Consider the following 26,858-nt stretch of genomic DNA (forward strand, 5'->3'; position numbering starts at 1 on the left):
CTGATAGACAGATTTGGCCCACGGGCTTGAGGTTCTTCACCCCCGCTCTACACACTTCCAAGGCTACTGATAATGGTGGTATGGCAGCCCAACATGGGATTGTGCCAGTCCACATGATGAGAACTTGTGGCCATTCCAGCCAGGAAGCAGATATTCGTATGACAATGACAGGGAAGCTTTTTCATAGACATCCACATGGCAACGCTAACACTTTATTGAAAACAGATCACCCTTTCTACGTGAAACAGGTCTTGGCTAACATGATTGAAAACAATTCATTTAAACACTTATCCAAATAAAACAATTACACATATAAAATAAGGGCAGTATGCAATGCTGCTGCACCTCCATGCCAGTGGGATTCTCCCCCCTCCCCGCAGAGGCACAACAGGAAGCCAGCACTTCCTAGATCAACCCTGGAAATGAGCCGATATGCTTGTTTCTGGATTGGGACAGGTCATCAGAGCTTGTAGAAGGATATCCATTGATTTGTCCCATTCCAGAAATGAGCATTTCAGCTTATTTCTGATTGCTTTTGGAAGTGCTAGCTTCTCGTTGCACTGGCAGCGGGTCCTGCTGATGCACAGGCAGCACTGGATACTGCCCTAAGAACCAACAGCCAATGCACAAAGCAGACAAACAGAGCAGGGAGCCAATCAAGTCACAGTGAGCCCTAATGCTTTGGCATCTGCTCAATATTTCACTTTCCCCCCTTCTTGTTTATGTTAATGGCACAGCACTATACTACCCCTAGTAAATCATCCATTAAGCCTGCTCTTGGATTCTTCTGAGTCAACATGTACAAGATCAGGCTGTAAAGCTTGCTGCCTTGGGGAGCTGGGAGACTGCAGAAATTGGGACTAGCTGAACAATTTAAGAAACAGTGTACTATATAGGAGAGGGGGGTACATGTTAATACAGAAGATTCTGGAAGAAAATCCCCTACAACTAGCTCATCAAATTTTGGCAGAAGCATTATGCAGAGTGCAGCACCCCAAGGGCGGAGAAGGTATTTTGCTGGGAACAGGGAAAGTGCTTGAAGCATTAACTCCTCCCCTCCCTGTCTGCTATGATCGCAATTCTGCTTTGGCTCCACCAGTACAGCTATTTGCATTTTTAAAAATGTGCATCTGAAAATGCAGAGGCACATTTAATGTCATGTTTAGTTTGGCTCATGATCCTGGGCCAAACTAAATGGCCTGGACCAAACACAGACTCTTGGCCCAAGAGTCAACAAATGTTTTTAAGAATTGCTTGCACAGCTCACATGTCATGGTACTCAACGAAACAGTGGAAGAGAAATGGTCAAATTTCTCTGGCTCCAGTCTTCACTTGCAGGAGTAGCAACATGCTACTAATTCAATGGGGAAATGAAGAATTTAACGCTTTGTTTGTGTTTTAATCTAGGCAAACTTCCTCCTTTTGTCAGCAGACGCAATCCCTCAGTTAACATAGCAAAGAATGGTGACTCCAGACATTACATTCATAGTAACTAGGTTACAAAGTTGATAACAGAAGAGCTATTCCCAGGAACCATGGCTCCAAGCTGAACTCTGGAGCCAAAGTATACCTTCATTATAGAGTTGTAAAAACAATAAAAATTAAATATTTCATAACTTCTACATTTTTCAGGGTCCTAAACTCACTTAGTAAATGGAACAAATTAAATAAAATGGCTTGGACCACACATGCCCAAGAGTTAGCCTCCTCTGTGTCCTGTTGTGATCTGTAAGATAAACCATCACCAACCCCTCCTGATAATACCACCTGCTGGAAAAGATGATGCATTCTCAGACTCAAGGGTCTTCAGGCTCCTTGACTCCCCTATCCCCCAACCACTAGTTTCTCTCCCAATGGGAAGAGACACACAGAGCAAAATATACAGACACACAGACTTGTAGTCATTCAGATAAAGCTGAGACCAACAATTCTTGATTGGTACACTGTTGAGAGCAAGAAACCTACATATCCAGTGTTGGTCAAATTCCACCAGGGAAACAGCATGGTTCTTCATCCAGGACTATGACTAGACCCAAAAGTGGTGATGTGTGGAACAGCTGCTTTAAAGCCTTGAAAAAGGTGTCAGGAGATCCACTTATAGATCCCTGTGCCTTGTCTCATTTGGCCATCATTCCCACGGTAGACTTCAACGTTTGAGCCCAAGCACCTTCCAAGAAACACTGTAAATCTCCCATTCATGCAAACTGCCTCCTGCTGCTTTCCTTTGATTCCCTTCCTCTGCACCCCAGGACTTTGCTGAGGGCCTGCCCACCCCCTGGAGAGGTTTTTCAGGGGGTGCAGTGGGGAGGGCAAAGAGTCCCCTTGAACAAGCATCCCTGTGCTCAGGCTGCATTAGATACAAGCCGGGGTGTTTTAAGACGTTTTATCCAGGCTCACATTATGGTTATGGTAGGGTATCTATTGCTTAGATTGTAACTTGTCTGAATTGTGAACTTGCCTGCAAATATGGATGGTTTCCAAGGAAAGACTGAACCTGCATCAGCAATGTTTTCATCTTATAGCAGCGGACAAGACTGCAAACCTAAAGATTTCCCTCAGTTCTATGAGAAATCATGTATGAAGGAGGCAGGAGCTACACAGGGCTTGGGAAACTTGTCCTGGCTTCTTTAAACCACAAGGTTCTTTGTGCTGTAATGTCATCTGCAGTACATACTCAAATTCTGAACTTGCAAATTTATTTATTTTTGCACAAACAGACATTAGCAATTGTGTTCAGTCTTCCTCTTTGGTAGGCCATAATGTTATTTTGTAAAGAGTACTTTCTCTAATCTGAAAGGCGGTATTAAATTATATTGTGCAATGGTTGTGTTCATTCCCCAGTTCACTGCGGGTGTCACTTGTACCTTGTCTGCATACTTTTGTTTTTAAAGACACATCCTTTCTCCTGTAAACATGTTTTGTGCTTACAATGCAAGTAAAGTAATCCCAGTTGTGAAGCTGTCAGCCAACATGTTATCTTCATTGCAAGGTGTGAATTTCATTGAGGTTCCCACTTTGACAGTGGGACTTCCTGTTTAAATGAGTTACTGCAAATACAGTTAGTATGGTTAATTAGCTATGGTTTAATTTGGATGGCCATGGGCAAGTAATTATCATCCCCAACTTTAGTTCTCATTAGAGTTATCTGCTTCACAGGGGCTGTGGAACTTACATAGCACTTTGTATAGACATTGTAGGTATGATAAGCAGCAAAATTTTTCATTCAACTAGAGCGAGCAGCCGGCTGGCATTGTTCACTATACTGAAGCTCAGTTGGCTTTTAAAAGCAGGACAGAAATTCCCAGAATAGTGTTGTTTTGCTAAAAACTTTTCTCAAAAGTGCTTTAGCTATTCTACAATGTTAGTTCTAAAATGCACTTTTCATTGCAGCCAATTTATAGATTGTGACTCATCTGCCCTAATGTCATTGACCAGACACACTCTTTTTGTCAGACTGAGCAAACGAGAAAAAAAAAGCAAGCAATTTCCTTGGCTTCCTTTTTCCCGCAGCGTGGGATTTCTTTAGCCTCCGTTTATAGTACATAACCGTTCTCGTAAACAACTTTTATGTTCCAGGCAACCAAAAAAGGAAGAAAAAAGCTGGGTGTACTGACAGAGATGCTTTGCTGGCCAAGTCTTCAGACTGCCTGAAACGGTAGAAACACCCAGCAGCCTGGAGTTTAGACAGTTCAGAAACAAACATATATTCTGCTTGGAGAAAGACCCCCCTCGCCACACACACACTCAACTTTTTGGCGTAGATATTATTTGCCTTATCTGTAACCATTTTAGAAAGAACACTTAAAAACAAACACACACAAATCAAACTGGATACTTAATATCCGTAAAGACACGTAAGGAATTTAAGGGCAGTTAAACCCATCAACCCAATAAAATGAGGTATCCTTGTTTACATGCCATCCAAACACAAGCTCTAGCTTTAGCAACCAGGGACAAACTACCAAACTGCTGAGCCTCGGGGAACTTCTAATCTAGTACTAAACAAAGGGCAGTGATTATCAAGTCTCAATAAATCCCAAACATTCTTCTTTGGAAAGATTAAATTATACAGGAGTGGAGCAAGACATGACAAACTGACTTACAATCTAATTTTTGTCTTCTCAGCAATCCCGTGAGTTAGTCACGTATTCCCATATTGCAGGGATCACTATATGTGTGTGTTTTAAAGTGCAGAAAATTCAATCACAATGTATCTTACAGGGCTGGCTGAGATACAAGGATGATCAACATTCCAAAGCCTAAGAGCATGCACCTCAGTTATGTCAGCTCTGTGACTTCTTCTCCATCTTTGGGCATTCCCAATATTCTCTTGCTAACTCACTCCCTTTCTGCAGAAAGGAAAAACATAGCCAAATGGCGATCCATACCCGCCACTTCCCTCATACTCCCCAATTTCATGGAACCAAATTAAGAGCATTAAGGGTATATGTTCATGCTATGCTGCAAATGTATTTCGCTATGATATCTGGGTCTCTACCCCTGAATATGTCAGGCTTAGATAGGTGCGACTTGCAAGAAAATGAAGTTGGGTCTAACCTATGCAAAAATATTCCACTGTGGTGGTGGGTTGTGATTCCATTTACTTTATTTAAAATACTGATATCCTGCTTTTTTGCCTAGTAACAGGCCTCCAATGTATCTGATAGTAAGTGAAAATTAATAAAAATAAATGAATAACACACGGATACATTTTTTTAAAAGTAGTGATTAATGACATCTCTGGGGGAACTGAGGGATGATGATGTAAAATGTCCATTTTCCAGATCTTAGATGATATTTCAAATATGCATCCCACCTCCTATCAAAAGGTTTATCTCAAGATTATTCTATCCAGACATTTGTCTTCTCTAAGAAGTTCATATTGAATCTCAGTGAATTTAATTTAATGACTAGTGTTTGGGCATTTTTTTAAAAATCAGTTTTTAATACTAACAATTAGTATTTTGGCATTAAAATTTAATATAGTGGATGATAATTCTGTTAATAAGCAAAATGTGTCATAGTTAGACCAAAGAAAAATCAAATGAGCACAAACAAGAGGAAGGTTTGCCAGTTTAATAGGATACAAGAATCCAAATTTTAAACAATACAGTTTTAAGAATCTTTAAAAATCTGTCTAACAGATGTTTTCAGCTATAATTTCAAGACAAAAGGTCGTACAAAAGACATAATTTATCAAGAGAACATAAGACATTAACAGCAAACATTTAAATATGAACAAGCAAAAATCCAATTTCTACAATGTAATATCACAGCATAAATACCTAGAAAATGATTACAAATGCCAAAGTGGTTTCTAAAAATTAGTACGTAAGTGTCAACTGATAAAACATTACTTGGATGATAACCTGGTGGCACCACTAAAAGCCCTTTCTGAAAAAGTTTTGCTTATTCAGGAACCTTTTAAATAATTCTAGGAATAAAATGGAGGCAAAATAGTTGGTTCATGATTTTCATACCCTTCTCTGCCATGCAAAACTTCTTTCCTCAGAGTCTAGTTGAACACCTTGATTCAGCAAAGGAGATCCATGCACGTCTCTTGTTGGATTCAGAACTTTAGGCATAAATCAGATGTGTGACTAAATATGAATGCTGTCTACCCATGATCCATTGCTTTACATGGGATGCACATCCACATTCTGGTGCAACTAGTCGTACACATATTTTTATGCACAACTAAAGCTGGATTAGGATGCTCATGTTCTTTGGAAGTAAAAAGCTAGAGTTTATGTAATGTTTGTGTAAAGTGCAATTGCTCTTCTTTATTAACAGAAATAATGTGCTGAACTAATCCACAGCCACAGAATCTAGTGGAAGCTGTTTAAAATACTTACCAGTTCAGACAGCACTAAATAAGGGTGGGTGTTTGGTGACATCTACAGGAATTTCAAAATAGTTACCTCATTTTGTTTTGTGGCTTAGAAAAAAGAGTAGGTTATGGCCCCCTTCTGACCTCAGTGAGTCCAAAATGCACTGCTTTATTCCAATTCTTCAGTTTCCTCTGAGAAAAGGTCTGCCAAATCTGCTACTGTTAACACAGAAGCTTCTGAATGCTTCATGGAAGAACTAGAGTGGCTTTGGAGAAAAAATGGGAGTGGGGGAAGGGAACAGATCAGCAAAGAGACTGAGGGTAGTATCCAACGCTGGCCCTACATCTCTGCTGATTGCACTGTGCCAGCAGGACCCAGTGCCAGCACAACAGGAAGCTAGCATTTCCTAGAACAACCCCAGAAATGAGCCAAACTACCAGTTTCTGGAAGGGGACAGGTCACCACATCCCTCTTCTGCAAGCTCTGCTGACCTGTTCTGTTGCAGAAACAAGCATTAAGGAAGCTTTCTGTTGCGCTGGCACTGGGTCCCACTGGTGCATAGGCAGCATTGGATATTGCCCCAAGAAACAAAGCTCATACCTGAGCTGATTACAAAACAAGCTCTACAAAAGAGATATGTTACAATTTTCATTGTAGGCTCTTCCAAGGACAGCACTGTGTTTTATAAAGGAGTACTAATCTATCAGTTACCTTTAAAAAAAATCTTCCAAAATGAGTTTGCAATGGCACATTTATGTTTACCTTTGGAATTGTGAACTGTTTTGTAAACAGGTATTTTCTTTAGTCAATTAAAAAAACTGAAAGAGTTCACAGAATTGTAAGGGTTCAACATTTGCACAAGCTGCTAAAACCTTGCAAGATTTGATATGCAAGAATCAAGATTTTAGGCTGCGAAGGGGTGGGGAGGGTCCAATCTTGGATTCCTCCTCCTGAGGTCATAGCAGAGTCTACAGCCTTGGAAGTGGGGGGAGGGGGAAGAGATCCACCATACCCTATGGTCCCTAGGATGCTCTTTGAGGGACCATAGGATTGTTCTGCCCAAGAAAAAGCCAATTTGCCCATGTGACTGGTCAACCGGTTGTGTGAATAGCTCTTCACCATAAACAAATGCTCAGTGAGCATATAAGAAGCTGTGTAAACTGTTCGTGCACACTGCCTTGCAGGCTAGCTGGCAATCTGGGCTCAGAACAAAACAGACAAATGATTCACCATACAAAACTTCAAAGTCTATTCACTTTTTGTTACAATTTGGTTTCAAAACAAGCACAAAAATGGAGTGTACAAAATGGCTCTTGGTTTCAATAGCCTGATGACCAATTCAAAAAATATACAAATACATAAAACCAGAAGGGTGAACCACAGCGGCCTCTCCAAACTATCAGTTTATAGCAAGATAAATGTGCAGTTATTACTCATTTGCTGCATGGAATTCAAACATTTGCCTTTCAAGGCAACTCTTCTCTTGTAGGGGTGTCATTTCCCCAACTCTTCAAACTGTTTTATTATACTTGTAGAAAATGAGATACTTTCTGGATCAAGTACATTAATGCAACCAGAACATTTATCACAATTGGGAGCTGTATAGAATGCTATCCAGAAGTATCAGATAATGCCTCCGCCTCCTCCCCATCTTGCACTGAAATGCTTTTGTATTGTTTACATTTTCTGTAATTCTATTACAGAATAGAATTATATGCATGTCTTCTCAGATCTAAGTCCTACTGAATTAAATGGGACTTGCTCCTAGCTAAGTCTTTATAGGATTGCAGCCTAAATGTATTTATATTTTGTGTTGTTGCACTTGTAAATGTGAATGCCAATTACCTGAAAAGTATAGTATTGTCCAAGCAATATAGATAAGCCAGGTTTTACTTACCTCCTTTCTACAGTTTTCATCATTGTCTGCATTCTTTCTTCTATTGTTGCTTTTATTAAGAATCTATGAACAATGGTGGGTCTGAATTTTAAAAAGAGAACATTCAGCACAGGTTGTTACACTTAGTGCAATGCTATACATGTTTACTCAGAAGTAAATCCCACTGTGTAAAATCCCATTCCCTAGAAGTAAATCCTGCTCCCTAGTTGGGGAAGTTTAGGATTATGGCCTAACCCTTTTTATTATTTATCAGTTCCAACAATATTCATGTGATGGGTGTTATTAAGAATTAAGAATTAAGCAGAATCACTTAATGGCGTGTGTTTTTAATCAAACCACTTATATTTCAGAAGAGGTTACAATTATCATGTAGCTTTAGGGAAACACTGGTTGTAGAAAAGGCAAACACTGTATGATAGGAAAGAATGAAGGGTGTTTTCAAACTATTACGTTCTACAAGATTGAGTAGCTCTAGCCAATTGTTGTCACAATGCGGCTGTTCACCCAACACGACAGCCCACGGTAGGTTACTTAACCCATGGTGAGGCTGCAGTGTGTGTGGTCGCCATTTTGAATATGCAACCCCCACTTGGGGGTTGTTGTGTCATGCGAACCTGGTGAATTATGCAAGGGTTAAACAACCCTCGCATAACCCATGGTTTGGTCTGGTCACATAACCCATGGTCTGGTTTGTTTAACCCTCACATGACTCATGCTCGCCAGCTTTGCATGACAAAACAACCCCCCCAACCCATCCCCCACTGCAGGGGTTGGATATGCAAGATGGTGCCCATAGGGCCCACAGTTCGTTGTGGGTTAAATAACCCATGACAAACCGTGGTGTGTAATCTGAACCCAGTCAATGTCTCGTGAATGGGGCTTTCAGAGGTGGGAGTAGGGTAACAACAAGGTTTCTAAAAAATACTAGGTTAGCTAATAACTGTCAGGGTGGACACTGAGCCCATAGAATCCCAGAGTAGTTCTGTTTCTGAGGAAGAGCAGTCGTTCCTGGGAGAGGAGCGCACTCCTCTTTCCCAGGGCCCACAGCTAACGGAGATTCCTCCCACCAGCATTCCTAGATTAGATAGCAGTCCAGGGAGTGACCGAGCGCGGGAAGTAGACTTGGTGGATGCGCGATGCCGACGCAGAGAGCGGCGCCAAGTGGAGGGCGCAGAAAGGAGGCATAGTGCCCGGTTGGCGCGCAAACAACGGCTGCGCCCAGAGGATCCAAGGGAAAAGGGGAGGGACTCTCCCTAGTCCTTAAGTTCAGGGGTCTGCCAGTAATTCCCTTTCAAACGGGGACCAACTGTTCCAACTTAGGGCATAGGTACTCTGCTGCTTAGATCTAGTTGCTACCTGTAGAGTTGTTAAGTTGTAAAAGAAGAATAAAGCTTTGAAAGGAATCCCTTTGTCTGTGTCTGGACTTGGCTACTGGATTAGACTGAGAGAGGCCTCCAAGGAGCCCTTGACAATAACATCTCCTTCCTTCACCTCTCTATAGACAGAAGAATGCAGTAAGCACAACAACGGCCAATTAAACATATTTGTGCTAAGTAAGATTATTAAATCTAGTAGAAAACTGAGAAGATTTATCACAGGATTCCCACCCACCCCGCCTCCAACATACTTCTTAATGGAACCATTAAAAAGACACTGATAACACTGGTGTTTCCAAAATGTCAACTTCCTATGCTTCCACTGCTTTTTGAATAGGAAACTTTCAACTGCAACTTCATCAAAACCTGTATTATATTCTAAACCAACCACACATACCCCCAAAGCAGTACAAAGGTAGCTATAGCAGTATCAAATCTGAAAGCTTTCCATGCTGAAATCTTCAATTAATTCCTATTCCTACTAACCTGCCACTTAGCCTCAACTCATTGCCATTCTCTATGGTGGTTAGATCACGTTAGCCAAGCCAATGCCCATGACACTTTTTGAACTTACTTAGTTTGTCCAATACGGTGGACTCTGCCAATGGCCTGTAGCTCATGAGCTGGATTCAATATGGGCTCCACCAGGAGGACCTGAGTTGCCTCAATGATGTTTAATCCATTGGAGCCGGTATGGAGGGGCAACAGTAATATGTTGATCTTGGGGTCATATTTAAATGCAGAGAGATTTTCCTGAAAGATTAGATAGATAGATAGATAGATAGATAGATAGATAGATAGATAGATAGATAATATATTCAGTGGAGGATATTGGAAAATAATACACGAAGTCACCACCTCCAAGAGCAAGTTCAATGGCTGTGAAGTATAACAGACTAGTGACACTGAATTCTAAATCTTTCACAAACACAGAGCAAGCCTAACTGAGAGATAATAGATCAGGCGTAGCTCCAGAATGCTTAGGGCTAATGCACATGTAGTACTGATTCCCTGTTAATCATGGTTCACAAATCCCATCCCTGCAGCCCTGGAGAAATTCCCCCTGCTCACTTAACTGTGGTTAAGCAGTTTTTCAGCATCAGTAATTGCAATAAAGATAATCAATACTCCCATTTAAACAGAACTTGAAACTGGTTTGAAGTGGGTTTTAGATCCTGAGCAAAGGGGAACCCTAGACAACCTTAGGCATAGTTAATTTCCTTGCCAATGAAAAGAAGGGATATTTTTATCCCATGTGGCAGCTACAAATTGGCTCCTGAAGTGCTCAAAGCATTAATTGTATTGATTTATAATTAAATGTATATCCTGCCTTTCTCTACAAAGCAGACAGTAGGCTAATTCAAATCAATAAATTAATTACAATGCAATAAACAATACTGCCGTGCATGCACGCCACAGGAAGAGAGAGGGGGGCATACACCTCAGTCTAAGTATGATAGACGGGAGGCTGGCATTATCCTCTCCTCCTTCTGAGAGTGCTGGCTCCCAGCTGTAGCATCCTTTCCCACTAATGCCATCAAAGATTAAAGTTGCTAGATGGGTATGCAGGGTCTTCTCATCTGGTGCTTGGTCCAGGCATGATTTGTGGGGATAGCCTGCATTGCCCTGATGCAAATTATACAAGAACATAAGAACAGCCATACTGGGTAATGCCAAAGGTCCATCTAGTCCCACTGTCTGTGTGCACAGTGGCTAACCAGATGCCCATGGGAACCCCACAAGCAGGACAGGAGTGCAGTATCACCCCCTTGCTCCCCAGCAGCAACTGGCATTGAGAGGCATACTCCCTCTGCTGCTGGAGGTAGCATATAGCCATCAATAGCTACTACACAGCCTTATCCTCCATGCATCTGTCTAACTCCTTTTAAAAGCCATTCAAGTTGGTGGCCATAAGAAGTCTTGCTTTGTTAGCACATGTTCCCTGTAGGCTGCAGCTAGGTTTGTACTAGTCCTTAGACTCCAGCCTTAGCTCTCTATCATTTTAATTTCTTTTTGTTTTTACTTCTAGCACACTGCCATTTCAGAAACAAAAGTCACTTCATCAGCTCAAATACAAAATGTTTTGGCAGACTTGTCTACTGTCATCCTCATTATCTCATTTTCAAGGGAAAGCAAAGACAAAGGATTCAATAATTAACAGCGACTTGCTGCAGTCACAGACCTGAAACTTGTTAATTCCGTTGATTTGAGCGAACTCCATGCTGTTATCATATAGAGCTTTCGCAATGATATCCAGCACATCTTGCCACTACAAAATAAAAGGGGAAGATATTTCCATATTACAAACAAGAAAGTACCCATTACAACAGCTAAGCATGCTTTTTCCTAGCATCCAAAGGAGGCAGCAATCAAGCCAAAGAGACATTCAGTGTATCCTAATTTCAGTTGAAATTAAAATTATCCCAATTATCCATCCCAACACTTAATAACCTGGTCACGCAACACCTCTCAGACGATGTATATTTTAGATTAAACATTTTAGAAATACCGTTGAAAAAACTAGAGATTTGGTGCTTGGGTCTTTAAACTGGATTTTCTTTAGAGTCCTGACCACAGCTTCCACTTTAGTAGAGTGACTTCCCTTTGGAGAGGAAGAAAATGTAAATTATCATTTATTTAGTGCAGATCAGATTAAAATAATACATTAAAACTGTGTGCTATACTAATACATACAGTGAAATCTGTCAAGAAATCTCCTGTATTTTAAAGTTTATCAAAATTAAGTTTTGCAAATAGCTTACTCAAATTTAAGCTTCTCAAATGTAACAATGTAGCTCCCTTACACGCTAAATACCCTATATAAAAGTTGACATACTGCGTAAACATCATACTTATCAGTATATTTTGCTGTCTATCTATAAACTACACAAATTACAATTCATCAGCAAATTACCTTTACCTATAAAACATAAACTCACTGATTCAAATGGTTTTTTTGTTTGCTTTTTAATAGAGGGCTGAGTTGTAGGTTTTCTGCCAGCCAGAATGCCAAATCTGGGTGGAATTATGGATGTTTCTGATTCAATTTGAGTAGCTTTTATAAATCCTGACTTTCACTGTTTGGTAGCATCATCTGTTAAGATGCTACCAAACCGGGCACACACGTGTCAGGAATTCAATCATTTCCAAATTTTAGTGAATTCGTATTTAGGAAGCAACATCTACGTAGGTGAGCAAATGTATATATTATGGCTATGATCACCTAATTGACTTTCTGTTGTACCAAGTCCCACAATTGCGGTATTATAAATATTTTGTTTTAATGTTTTTATAAAAGTTTTATCTTAATGGGCAGTATCCAACTGTGTCATTCTGCTAGTGCAAATGACACTGTGGTAGCAGAAACTAGGCTCCAAATGATGCGCAAGAGGAAAATCCAACTAAAGTTACATTTGTGCAAGAACAGCTGTGAAAGTGGTTGCACAATGGAAAGCTTCAGTGGAGATCTGCTAGTGCCACTGAAGTTTGCAGAGTGACACCACTGGATTCTGCCCAATGTATTTTAATGTATTTTCTTTGTAAACTGCTTTGAGATATTTTTAAATATAGAAAGCAGTATATAAATCAATTAGATACTTAATAATGTTGTGGTGAATGATGACAATATAATAAAGAAAGGTGATAAGTGTGAAGGATTGTTGGACTCACCCCAACAACCCTGCAAGGTAGGCCAGGCCCAACTTGGCCACAGGTTCCCCCAAAGTTGACCCCAGTAGCTCCCTTCCCAGGCCAATAGGCACTGTATTTAGCACTGAAGCTATACAGGACGCACCACACCAAATGGAAGTTGGATAAAAGCTTGTTAGGGGAAAGGAACAAAGAGGAAGGAATGGGGAGAGGTGGTAGGTTGTAAAGGAAATTACAAGCAAGGTACAATGCTCAAAGCAAAACCAGAAACGCCAAACACCAAGGCACACACTCCCAAGAGCAAAACAATAAAGCTAGCTAGTCTATCCTATACATACCAAAGTACGGGCCTCTCAGGATAGCCAACGACCAGCAGCACACCCTAATACCGTCAGGGCCAAGACGCGACACCCATCCCTTCTTTAGCCCTCTTTTTATTGCCCAGCCCTAGCAACTCCGGGCAGATTTGAAACACTCAATCCAAGCCCAGTCCCAGGACACTCTACTCTACCCCACAAGGAGGCTGAATCTTCCCACCAGGCACGGTTGTTATCATTTTCCCAATTAGCTGGAGCAGAGCGTGGCCTTGAGCTGCAGGGCTGAGAAACAGCCAAAAAACAATCAACCTCCAGGTGGCTACTTTGTACGTGACTACCCAAGCAGCTCTCATGGCTCCCGCTTCTACTATCCCATTCTTGACAATAAGCATCAAGGAAGACAAATGAGATGGTATCTAGCATGAAATGAGGAAAGAGCGTAAGACTTCGAATGTTATAAAGTCTGAGATGCTTATTGTCTCTATAAGGATATTATGCAATTGTACCCATGAGCATGATCCAGCCAATTATAAGCACTTTTTACAGTCTGCTGAAGTTTTGATGTGAGAGTTAAGTATGGGCAAGTTAAGTATGGGCACTATAACAGCATACTGAGATACAGAAGTGCTTAACTCTGGCTGAATCATGGCCCTTATTTTTAAGAATTAGTGTGACATCATAGGAAGTCCACAGTGTTTCCCATGGATAAGTGATACATTTTGACAAAAATGCTCTGGAAGGTCAATTAATGTAATAAATAAATATTGATTTAATGAAATATACTTTCAAGTAAGGAAAATGTAAGTACCCTGAAGGGATAATTAGGAATGTGGATCAATATATCAAAAAGTACTCATATGTATGGCAGTTTACCTTCACAGGTATATCATCCTCTTGGTTTGCAGTCTCTGCAGTGAAGACATAGGAGATTTCTTTATGTGATGTTGTCTGCCTGCAGATGGCACACTTTATTGAACTTCTGCGAGTGCCAACACTGTACTGTTCTATAATAATAGCTATACACTCATTGCAGAAGCAATGTCCACATGTCAACACTGCCCACTACACAAAGAAAAAAAGAGCAAATAAGTACCTTATCTTTGACCTTGAAGTTATAACAAAAACAAGCACATATGAAAATATAGTAAAATTCAGTGTATAACCATTGAAATACAACTACTATGAAGAAATTCTAAAACCAGCGCTGTAAATGGAAGAAGTGTACAATTTGTTTCTTACGGATTCTAAAGGCATGATTCCATAATCACAGAAGAAGATAAACAGAAGGCTTCCTAATCCTCCTAGCAACATCAAGCTTGGAGTAATCAGGAAAATCTCATCTTTATTTTTTTCAAGTTTTCAACACTCATCACTGAAGAAAATAATCTTGAAAATATTGTAAGTAAAATATTGTAACTCCTTGTCTTCCCAAACGTACCCACTTTTCATATACATCATTGAATCACTCTGCCCATTTCTGGTGGCTTTGGCATTCTCACACATGCTTGCCTGTCAATTTCAGCCTAGGATTGTCAAACTGAACTCCCCACCCCCATCATGCAACGGAATGGAAGAAAAGTGCAAAGTCAGCTCTGGATACATGTGGTATGTACTAAATGTGTACACTGGTTTCCTGAAAAAGAGTGCTTTGCAAACATATCCTTTATAGGCTTTTAAGAAAAAAGGTTGTTTGTTGAGCATATGAAGTCATTTACTGCTCAAAGATACATACATAAGCCATTTCCAAATTAAGTGAGTGGAGTGGACACATGGTCCAGTGCTTAATGACAGTCCCATACTCAAGCTTATGTATCACATTAGAAGTATTGTGAAATGACTAAAGTAGTTACTGGAATTCCATGCCTACTTCATGGCACACTAATATTTGTCACTGACTGTGCTCACATGAAAATTTATGTATCAGAATGAGCCCCTGCATGGGATTTTGCATACGCTGCACTTAAATAAAAAAAGAAACAAACACTTCTGCACCAAGATCTGAATTATGTACATTTGTACAATATTGCTTACTTTGCATTCTACTCTTGATAATCAAGGGAGAGGACAAAGAGTTATGCATTGCACTAAAGGTCTATCTTGTTCCCCAGAAAACCTACTCGTGCCCCAGTGGCTTCTGACATTTTATCATGTAAAATGATATGTGAGTTTTTGCTTTAAAGGCTAGAAACATACTTTTAAAGTATGAATTCTGAGACTAAATTCTACAAATGCATGGGCCAACTGAAAACTTTTAGCATGCTTACAGCCATATCATCATATATGCTGTATGTTTCAAGATCTACTGATTCATAAATCCAATTCTGAGATTGTACACACGTTAATTCTGGGTAAAGAAGCCTATTTCAAGTATGCCAACAATGAACTAAGAGAAAAATCCATAGTTGAACTTTTTACCTGTTTTCCCAGTTGTCGCGCGCAAATTGGACAGGGCTCTGGATTAACTCCTCCAGTTGTTTTATCCTGAGACTATGAAAGTAGTAAAGAAAAAAAAACACAATTATTTAATACTTAAAATAACCTTATAAATGATTTGAGGCTGGAACAATTCTAAAGCTTTGTATGTTTGCCAAGTCATAATGCAATATATATATGTGTGTGTGTGTGTGTGTGTGTGTGTGTGAGTAATAACACAATACCTGGAAAAAATGAAAGCAGTGGGCTTGGATCCAAAGACCATGAATGGAAGGAGAAAATGTATTAGTGCTGTTCCATGAATTCTTATACAACCTAGCAAGTTATGTATGAGAAACACGGTGCATAAGGAAGATACTGGCCATAGTGTACCATCAACTCTAGTGGGATATAAAAAGGTCAGGGGAATGAGTTTGTGCAAACAGAAAAACACTTATCTGGATTTGGGGTTACTTTTCTCATGCAGTGCTCTTCCGCTAGGTTGGAAACAGCCGTTCTGTGACCACAACGTTTCCACTAGTGGAAGGGCATCTTTGGATCCAAGCCAATCTTTTTCAGAAATTATAAAGCAATTATAGAATAATGAAACAAATTTATAAAATCAGTCTCAGGGTTGGATGAAAGCTAACAGAAAGACGACAGAAACAGAAAAAAACAACAACAAACACACCTGTTGCCATTCACCAACTACAGATCTTCTTTGAACAACTTTTGTGGAAAATCACAAGCCACTTTTAATTTCACACTTGGGGATTCTATAAGTTCAAATTTCTATGGGGCAACCACTGACTTAATTAGAATTCAGTCATGTGCATGCCCCTCAGAATCATGGCTTTACAACACAAATAAGAGAGTTTTAGCATCTAAGAGCTTGCATAAGCCCAGTGGGATTTCGGCCTTTTTATTATTTAGGCAGCAGTCGTGTTCCACATTGCAAACGGGTTTTAAAATTCCTCTGAGCATCAAAAGCAGCTTGCCATGTGGTATTGTAGGTTACTATGCATAAAACACACACAGAGGGAGAGAAAAATAGAATGAATCCAGTTTTGCACAGAATAATTTGCACAGTTCTACAGACTGAGACTATGATCTACAAATTACAAAGCTGAAATTAAGGAGAATCATATTTTTGTTTTGTTGTTTTACTAGAGCGGCTTGCACATTTTAATCAACAAAGAATTCCAATTATGTGAAGGTAAAAAGCAGCATACTTTTTAAACTATGACAATCTGGAAGAGATGTGGCTAATAGGTGGAGTTATCTAATCATCTGCAGTTATACCTAAAGATGAATGTGAGTCTGCCATCTACCCTTTCAACCTATATTGCACAAACTTGAAGAAATGAGATGGAGGGAGATCTGCTGAACCTCAGCAAAAAAAATTATTTTAACAGCTCCTACTTCCTCTTCGAGGATAATGCAATGCAAGAGTTAATCACTCAGAGTCAAATACTTTTTCTTAGTTCTCCAAGTAAAATGAAGGAAGAGTAAAGAGAAAATCATATCTACTGTTTACTAGAAGGTTCTACAATAGTGTAAAAATGAAAATGAGACAGGTCAGACTTACCTTTTCTAAATTAGTGAGGTAAAGGAGCTGGCCTAGTTTCTTCTGAAGCTGTGATTTGGCAACAGCTTTGTCATTCAAAAGTTTCACTCGATTTTGTTCTACCTGCAAAAGCAGTTTCAATCTTCAATCTTCATTACAAGTTTTCAGGAAGAGTTTGTAGTGTAAACTATCAACTCTAGCATCATTATCAACTAACGAAGGGAAATTTATGTATTGAAATTTCTCCTGTCCCTCAACCCCAAATTGACTTTCAGCAATCAGGACGTTCAGGTGAAGAGCAGAGTATTTGTCATACATCACATGACATGTTTTGATTATTCTGCTCTTGCTGATCTTGGTTTTTGAATGTAGCTTTAAATTTGAATAATTTTAACTGGGACTTGCTTTAATGAGTTTTTATTACAAACCACCTTGGGAAACCATTAAGGCTGAAAGGCTATCTATAGATAAATAAGTAAATAAATCTGAGGTGCAAGTCATCTCTAACTGCATAGCAATAAAGAGATGCTATACAAGAACAACAAGAGCAGGACTGAGTTTTTAGTGGCAAGTGGTAGACCTCAATGTCAACGGCTAAGCAGCACTGCTCCTTTTCAGCTACAATAAACTGTCACCTCGTGTGGCTCAATTATGTGAAGAACAGGGTGGTTAGGTTTTGGCTCTTCTGGATGACGCACTCTAAGCCGTTCTGTAGCCATGGCAAGTTCATCGATGGCAGACACATGATCTCTCAGAACCATCCAATATTCATGAAGCAGCTGAAGGTAAAATTTAAAAGAAATGATCAGCAACAGAACCGTAGGTTGTGGTGGTTAACTAAAAATATTGCTTGTCAGCACTTGTAAGGTTTTCAAAGTATTTTTGACAGAAAGCCTAATGGAAAATTACAGCTTAGGCTTCTCCCTTTGTACCTACACAAGTAAAGCGCAAACACATCTGTCACCACAAAGGTGCTCAGAGGAAAGTTACAGTAAACTAGAAATGTTCTTGTAACTAGGAGTGGAGAAGCCGGCTCTTTCTAAGCACACTAAAATGAACGTATTTATGATTGTAAAAAAATGGTTCCAAAAATATAATACAAGAAGCCACTCCCCCAAAGTAACAAAAACTTGAAACATAGCAAAATTATATGAGAAAATCGCAGTCAATAACTGATCATACATATTAGCGCTCTTAGCAGATACATTACCTCAGTCCTCACAAAAAGCTAGCAAAATAGGCTAGTACTATTATCCCCCAATTGTGGCTATGAAACCAGGGCTGAAATGCATAATCTTGCCTAAGTCCACCGGCAGAGCAAACCAATTGGTGGGTGGGGAATCTAAAGGTGAAGGAACAGCCTTATCCAAAGCCCAGCTGAGCTCATACTGGTAGGGCAGAAGGGAAGGAGCAGCAATGTTTTCTTTTCTTTTCGACCCCTTTTTGGGACGGTTTGTTTTACTTTTACAACTTCCCTCCCATTGGTTGCAGTAGAAAAGAAATTATGTTCACCAGCTCCAAGGCTGGCATACATTTCCCACAATTCCAGGCAGTTCAGGCCTTCCCCTGAACTGCCCCCCTCCCCTTTTGCTTCTACTGACAGACCTCCAGCATTGGAACGGCAAGGGTTGTAGAGGTTTCTGCAGAGGTTGCAAACCATAGGATTGCAACCTTAGTTTCTAACCAAGATGAGACTGAAGTTGGGAATTTCCATTTTACAGCTCAGCCACTGAACTAGAATGGTCACTTAATAATCAAACAGCTATAGTCTGAGGAATAATGAACTACATGTAACTTAAACATGCCTTCATCATCTCCAGATTCTAGGTGACAGGATACTGGAAGAAAATGACACACATTTAATTCACACTAGCAGTGGTCTCGCTTTTGAAAGATACTGCCATGCAATACAGAATTTGAGCCCTGAGGTAGAACTGTTCTCACATCTTTAGGGCCATAGACAACTGAAAGATTACTAGGACTGAACAGATGGAAGATATAAATGTCCAGTCCTTTTTTGTCACTGGCTACTTTGTCCTCCTTATGTGTCCTCAAAGCAACTGTATGTGAAGAGACAATTTGTTCCCAACTTTTAGTACTAAAAGCATATTAATGTCATCAATGGCTGATTAGTGTTAGTGGTTTGGCTATCTGCGTGACAACACCCCCCTCCCCCAATCCTGCACTTAATAAAAGGTTTAAACATGAACAAAAGAGCTTTGAACAGTATCTCAAAATGAGCCCTTTGACCTAATGTAACTTGCTTTTAGAGGTTCTGTAACAAAGAGCCCTGTGGCACATTAAACCATTTTATTGTGGTATAAGCATTCATTGATTAGACCCCAACCTTTTACATGCATGAAGCATTAATCTCAGCTGGCAGATCGTGCGTGTGTGTGTGTATATGCACATGTGCATACACAAACACGCACTATAGAGGAATAAATTGTTAACAGTGGGGGGTGGGGGAGGCAAAGAAACATAGTAGGTCTATGACATTTCTATATGAAAGCTAATATATCACTAAGAATACATATACTGGTCAGAAAAATGAAATGAATTGTTTTGAAATGCTGCAATTATTTTTGCTCTGCATTATTGTGATGATGTACTGTTGACCTCTTTGATATATTGTTATTCTTGTTATATATTGCTGCTTTAATAGTGCTCATATCCGAATTCTCCTAAACTGCTTTAAATGTATTTTTGTGGAAAGATGGTTTACAAATAAATAGTTTGTTTTGCACCTATCATGCATGAATTGTCTATATGCCTAGTAACAACCGACTCAAAATGTTCCTTATACACTGAACATTTCTTCAAGATTTCTTCTTGGTGCTGTACCTTATATTCCTTTTTCCACGCTTCAAAAAGTTCCAAGAAGATGCTGCCCTCTTCAATTGCCTTGGGATCTATTCGGTGAGCTTTGGCAAAAGATAATATGGTTTTCAAGGACCGCTCAGTTTCACTTGCTGCCCAGAGACCTCTGCTTGTGGTCGGCAAACGGTCATCAACAAGGCCTTCCTCATCTTCTATCATTTCTTCAAAGATTGCCATCTGGCCTTTTACACTTCAATAATACAAAAGTATTAAGAGTTTTCATTATATGTGAAGACAGTATGCATGTTAGTAAAACTAAAGATTCTAGGCAAAACAAATCATTTTCTATACAGCATTTTTAAAAGAGGTGTTACATGCACATGAAAATGCATGTAGTGACTATTTTAACAAAACAACTAATACGAATCCTCCTTGAAAGAAGACAGTGACAGAGGGCACTGAGCTACATACACAATAGTGGAGGGAAAGCAGCTGTAAAAGAGAAGGAACCTTGTTTCAGTGCCAGTAAAGATACAGAAGGTAAACACACCTGTAGGGAATTTCATCAGCAAAAACTGCTTTCAGGTGTAAGAGAAAAAGTTTCCTTTTATCACAAGTGCAAAAAACAGGAAGGGGGAGAAAAGAAGCACTTACGTATGGGAGAAGAGTTTTGACTCATATTCTGTAAACAATTCATCAGCCTTACAGAAGACACAGCTGGAATACAAGATGTTACAAGGAGAACGTAAATAAACAAATTCCTGAAGTCTGGAAAAAGGTTTCTTCCAATCAATTAAAGATTAAGACACAAACACCATTTAGATGATTAAGAAGAATTTTAGTAAGAGAAATATATGTAGTTTTAAAAAATAACCTAATAGGATTAGATATACATTATTTCTTTACTCCAGTTATAGGGTGTGTGCCTTGATATTAGGAGAAATGTTAACAGGAATCCCAGTGATGGAGGCGTAAGAGATTTTGCCCCTGAAGTATCTTTTTATACCTACTTGTTTAGTGGCAATCTTACAGGCCGAAGATGGCAGATAGTGGCAGCCTCAATGACCTTCTTGGAAGGGGGGCCTTCCAGATGTTTTACAGCATCTCTCACAAGTTTCTGGAATTTCTTCACTTCTTCCATTTGAGTTGTGAGCAGGTACTGAAGGCCTCTACAGTCACGAAATCTTAACAAAAAAGAGAATAATCTAATTGAAAAGGCTTAAAACTTCATTTTGGAATCCCTGTATTGCCTTAGGGCTCTTGAAATGGATAGGGCTTGGTCTGTCTGAGCAGCATGAGGATTTAGGCCTTATTATGAAAGTTTAGAGGTGGACAAATCAGAACTAAGTAACAGCTTGCATACTATTCCCACTCATCATTTTTGACAGAATGCAGAGCCGTCTCTGTGAGTAGCTCAAAGCCAGTGAGCTAATGCATTTATACATGGCAAATGCAGTTCTCTGAAAAGTATGCACAACATACATTTATGTAACAAGCCTACATCCACAAAGGGAGACTACTTTGCTAGTGACCACTCCAATTGATACTTAAAAAAACCCAAAACCCTTTCTATTTATTATTGGAAAACTGTACTTTGAGAGTGAAATGTTGTAAAGTGAGAAATTGTTAAGCCACCACTCCAGAACTAAATCCCTGCAAAACTGATGAATGAAGCCAAGGTCTATTATCTCAAAAACAAGAAACCACCACCACCAGCAACGCCCCCCACCCCCATGCAGTTCTGATAGACAAAATATAATTTTGTTCTTGTGATGGAAGAAACTAAAATATTACAAATGGAGACAACTAAAACACTTAAATGAATGTACTGGGAAGCAGAAGACTTGTTCTTTTAAAAGGTTTTATATTTAGGCTCTCCTGTCTAAAGTACTTTTAAAAATTAATTGCAGTCCAGAAACCATCAGTGCCCAGCAGATAGCTATACATGCTGGAGCAAACTAAGTAGACATGAGAGGACCAACCCATACTAAACAACCTTATTTTGTAGTTCCTGTCTTACTTGTCTGCCATGGAGAGTTTATTTGTTTGCTGTTTGTAGTTGCTTGTTAGATCATTTTGCACCCGTTGAACAAGCTCCTCATCAATGGCATATTGTATTGCTGACTGGATTACATCCAACCACCAAGGTGAATTGGAGCGTATCTAGGTGCAGAAGAGAAAGTGTGTCCATAAATAAACGTGCTATAATTCTTGTTTTTCTGGACCATATTTTGTCATATCGGGTTAGAAGTAAACCCTTCAGAAAACAGCTGGGAAGTCAAGCCATGGCTGAGAACACACACTTCCTGGCAGGTAAACACAGGACTCGCATATTTCCCCTACGTAAATCTCAACACATTCCAGATATCTTAGGGCAGTGCGAAATGCATTTTTAGATATATTAAATATAACTAAGCAATTTTTGCTGGAGAAAGAATACTTCAGAAATCTTTTTTTTTAATTGAGTAAATGTTTTCTTCTTTATTCACAGTTTGGTTATATGAAATTCTTTTAAACAACAGAGGAAACTAATGGTTAAATTAACAATGAAAAAAATGAGGACTATTTGGAACTTTGAAGAAGCACAGTTAGGTAGGAAACTTATTTACTGATATGTGTATACTTCACCTTTTTCTTCCTGTGCCACACTTCTTATTAGGCTTAAAATGGAAAGGCTTTCTTGTTAATGTGTTGAGGTATTCTTTTCTTAAAGATAGTTAGCTTTTAAGCAAGAGCACAGCTGGAGCACAGCTTTTTATTAAAGAGAAACAGGGCATCTGCAAGGGCAATGCCATTTGTATAAGCCACTGGTTCAGCAACTTTTCAAGAGACTAATGCCTATGTGGTTTGAGTCATACAGTAGTTTTATCTATCACCATTCCCAGTGCTGCACAGTGCTCCTTCCGGCACGGAGTAGTAGACAAAGTCAGACTTGACCCAGGAGGCATAGGTTCAGATCCCTCCTTGGCCATGAAGCTAACTGAGTGACCTTGGGCCAGTCATGCTCTCTTATGTTCATGTCAACCTTGGGCTACGATGGGATGATCTCCATGCACGGTGCTCTGAGCTCCTTGCAGGAGTGGGATATAAATATGATAAAGAAACATTTATTTATTTAGACAATTCTAAATAACTGTAAAGTTTCCTTACAGTTATTTAGGGCACAATCCTATGCAGATAGTCGCCAGCCTCCGAACTCGGAGGCTGACGACTATCCAATTACAAGGCGGCCAGAGCAAGGAGGCGATCATCACCTCCGTGCTCTGGCTGCCCTGCATTTTTGTTTAGACAGGTGATTTTGCCTGTCTAGCCAGGGAGCTTCGGAGCGGGAGGGAGGCTGCATGGCACACAGGAAGTTGCATAATGCAGCTTCTGCGGTCTCCTCCCCTCTCCCGGGACCGCCCCTTTTCCCCCATCTCCACGCTCTGTTTCTGAGCACGGACACATCACCAGTGCAGAGAGAATCATCCCAGCTACGAGGGGGCAGGAGGTGGGGTGGGGAGTGCTAGTTCTGACTTTGGAGCCCAGAAACCAAAAAATCCTATGTCCCCTAGATGCTGGCTAGGGGACATATAGGATTGCTGCCTCCTTTATTTATTCATTCAATCAAAACTGCCTTTCTGGTTATAACTGTCGTCCCAAGGCAGTGTATAACATTCCACAAAGAACATAATCATAAATTATAACCATCCAATCAAAGCCGCAGTACACAAACTGCGAAGCTATTAATTAATCCTAGCAATGAGTAAAAACTGAACTGAAATAAGGGATTGGAATGCTAAAGTAGGAAGTCAAGAAATAATCGGGATAACAGGCAAGCATGGCCTTGGTGTACAAAATGAAGCAGGGCAAAGGCTAATAGAGTTTTGCCAAGAGAACTCGCTGATCATAGCAAACACACTTTTCCAACAGCACAAGAGGCGACTCTACACATGGACATCACCAGATGGTCAATACTGAAAGCAGATTGATTATGTACTTTGCAGCCAAAGATGAAGAAGCTCCATACAGTCAGTAAAAACAAGACCTGGAACTGACTGTGATTCAGATCATGAGCTGCTTCTTGCAAAATTTCGGCTTAAATTGAAGAACGTAGGGAAAACCGCTAAACCATTCAGGTATGACCTAAATCATATCCCTTATGAATGTACAGTGGAGGGGATGAATAGATTTAAGGGATTAGACCTGATAGACAGAGTGCCTGAGGAACTATGGACGGAGGTCCGTAACATTGTTCAGGAGGCAGCAACTCAATCCATCCCAAAGAAACAGAAAGGCAAGAAAGCAAAGTGGCTATCTGATGAGGCTTTACAAGTAGCTGAGGAAAGAAGGGAAGCAAAAAGCAAGGGAGAAAGGGGAAGATATACCCAACTGAATGCAGACTTCCAGAGAATAGCAAGGAGAGACAAGAAGGCCTTCTTAAATGAACAATGCAAAGAAATCGAGGAAAACAATAGAATGGGAAAGACTAGAGATCTTTTCAAGAAAACTGGAGATCTCAAGGGAATGTTTTGTGCAAAGATGGGCATGATAAAGGACAAAGAAGGCAGGGACCTAACAGAAGCAGATGAGATTAAGAAGAGGTGGCAAGAATACACAGAAGAACTATACAGGAAAGATTTGAATGTCCCTGATAGCCATGATAGTGCGGTCACTGAACTTGAGCCGGACATCCTAGAGAGTGAAGTCAAGTGGGCCTTAGGAAGCATTCCTAACAACAAAGCTAGCGGAGACGACAGTCTTCCAGCTGAGCTATTGAAAATCCTAAAAGACGATGCTGTTAAAGTGCTGCACTCAATATGCCAACAAATTTGGAACACTCACAGTGGCCACAAGACTTGAAAAGGTCAGTTTACATTCCAATTCCAAAGAAGGGCAATGCCAAAGAGTGTTCAAACTACCGTACAATTGCGCTCATTTCACATGCCAGCAAGGTGATGCTCAAAATCCTACAAGCTAGGCTTCACCAGTATGCGAACCGAGAACTACCAGAAGTACAAGCGGGGTTTCGAAGAGGCAGAGGAACTAGAGATCAAATCGCCAACATTCGCTGGATCATGGAGAAAGCAAGAGAATTCCAGAAAAACGTCTATTTCTGCTTCATTGACTCCGCTAAAGCCTTTGATTGTGTGGATCACAACAAACTGTAGCAAATTCTGAAAGAGGTGGGGGGACCAGAACACCTTACCTGTCTCCTGAGAAACCTGTACGAGGGACAAGAAGCAACAGTAAGAACCGGACATGGAACAACCGATTGGTTCAAAATTGGGAAATGAATATGAATATGAATCACAGGTCGGAATTAAGATTGCCGGGAGAATTATCAACAACCTCAGATACGCAGACGATACCACCCTAATGGCAGAAAGCAAAGAGGATCTCAAGAGCCTCTTGTTGAGGGTGAAAGAGGAGAGTGCAAAAGCTGGTTTGAAACTCAACATTAAAAAAACTAAGATCGTGGCATCTGGCCCCATGACTTCCTGATATATAGAAGGGGAAGAAATGAAGCAGTGACAGATTTTATTTTCTTGGGCTCCAAGATCACCGCAGATGGTAACTGTAGCCATGAAATTAAAAGACGCTTGCTCCTTGGGAAGAAAGCTATGGCAAGCCTAGACAGCATAGTAAGAAGCAGAGACATCACCTTGCCGACAAAGGTTCATATATTCAAAGCTATGGTTTTCCCAGCAGCAACGTATGGCTGTGAGAGCTGGACTATAAGGAAGGCTGAGTGCCGAAGAATTGATGCCTTCAAACTGTGGTGCTGGAGAAGACTCTTACGAGTCCCCTGGACTGCAAGGAGGTCAAATCAGTCCATCCTAAAGGAAATCATCCCTGACTGCTCATTGGAAGGACAGATACTGAAGCTGAAGCTCAAATATTTTGGCCACCTAATGTGAAGAGAAAACTTCCTGGAAAAGATCCTGATGCTGGGAAAGATTGAAGGCAAAAGGAGAAGGGGACGGCAGAGGATGAGATGGCTAGATAGCATCACCGATGCAATGAAGATGAACCTGAGCACGCTCCGGGAGAGAGCGGAGGACAGGAAGGCCTGGCGTGCTATGGTCCATGGTGTCACGAAGAGTTGGATACGACTTAACGACTGAACAACAACAACAAACATGTATTTAATGTTTTCTTTAAAATTGCCGAGGATGTGGCTGCATGCATTTCCTGAGGAAAAGACTTCCCACAGGTGCAGGGCCACCACTGAAAAGGCACTGTCCGTGGTAGCCATCAAACCAACACCTCTTTCTGACTGGCTAGAGAGTAGGGGCCTTAGTAGCTGATTGCAAGGCCTAGGCAGGCTATTATGAGTATAGGCCCTTCAAACAATCTGGTCCCAAACCACTTAGGGCTTTAAAAATAAAGACCAGCACTTTAAATTGGACCCAGAAACAAACAGGAAGCCAATGAAACTGGTACTGTATTAGTGTAATACTTTACAAACATTTAACCCCTACTAGTGTTCTTGCTGGCACATTCTTTACCAAGTGAAGTTTTTAAACTGTCTTTAAAGGCAACCCCACGTAGAGAACATTATAGTAATCCAGGCTGGATATAACCAGACCATGTGTCACTATGGTGAGGTCCTCTTTCTCTAGATAGTGCTGCAGCTGGCAAGCCATTTGAAGTTGATAAAAGGCACTCCTGGCTTCTGATGTCATGTGCGGCTCCACTGGAACCATCAAGTACAGAAGCACTTCAAAACTGTATACCTGACACTTCAGGGGGAGTGCAACCCCATCTAAGTCAGGGTTGCACATGTCTGTCTAGATTGGCAGATTCCCCAGCTCAGGACTTCCATCTTGTCAGGATTAAGTTTCAACTTCTTTGCCCCCATCCATCCCAAAACTGTGTCCAGATACCTGTTCGCAATTTCTAATGCTTCCCTGGGATTAGAACAGGGGTCCCCAATGTGCTACCCAATGGTGCCCCCCAAAGGGGTCCTCAATGGGGTGCCCAAGGGCACCCAATTATTTTTAGTTT

The 26,858-nt window shown here is 40.4% G+C and overlaps 1 protein-coding gene across 3 annotated transcripts in view; it reads right to left on the reverse strand.

The window, feature by feature from the left end:
* Positions 1–5,061: 5,061 nt before the first annotated feature.
* SHPRH (SNF2 histone linker PHD RING helicase) overlaps positions 5,062–26,858 on the reverse strand; it is a 70,825-nt gene continuing 49,028 nt past the window's right edge. For all 3 annotated transcript variants that reach the window (XM_084827751.1, XM_084827749.1, XM_084827750.1), the window contains 13 exons: positions 21,889–22,031; positions 20,879–21,052; positions 20,523–20,585; positions 19,893–20,118; positions 17,684–17,827; positions 17,070–17,171; positions 15,485–15,556; positions 13,943–14,131; positions 11,614–11,706; positions 11,287–11,373; positions 9,679–9,857; positions 7,729–7,809; positions 5,062–6,096 (listed from right to left, as the gene is read on the reverse strand). In XM_084827751.1, coding sequence (XP_084683877.1) covers positions 6,000–6,096; positions 7,729–7,809; positions 9,679–9,857; positions 11,287–11,373; positions 11,614–11,706; positions 13,943–14,131; positions 15,485–15,556; positions 17,070–17,171; positions 17,684–17,827; positions 19,893–20,118; positions 20,523–20,585; positions 20,879–21,052; positions 21,889–22,031 — 1,650 coding nt within the window. In that variant the 3' untranslated portion in view covers positions 5,062–5,999. The remainder of the gene's footprint in view (positions 6,097–7,728; positions 7,810–9,678; positions 9,858–11,286; positions 11,374–11,613; positions 11,707–13,942; positions 14,132–15,484; positions 15,557–17,069; positions 17,172–17,683; positions 17,828–19,892; positions 20,119–20,522; positions 20,586–20,878; positions 21,053–21,888; positions 22,032–26,858) is intronic.

This window comes from Heloderma suspectum, chromosome 1 (genome assembly GCF_057233095.1).
Source record: "Heloderma suspectum isolate Gila_16-S chromosome 1, 16-S_ref, whole genome shotgun sequence".
NCBI classification, from domain to species: domain Eukaryota; kingdom Metazoa; phylum Chordata; class Lepidosauria; order Squamata; family Helodermatidae; genus Heloderma; species Heloderma suspectum.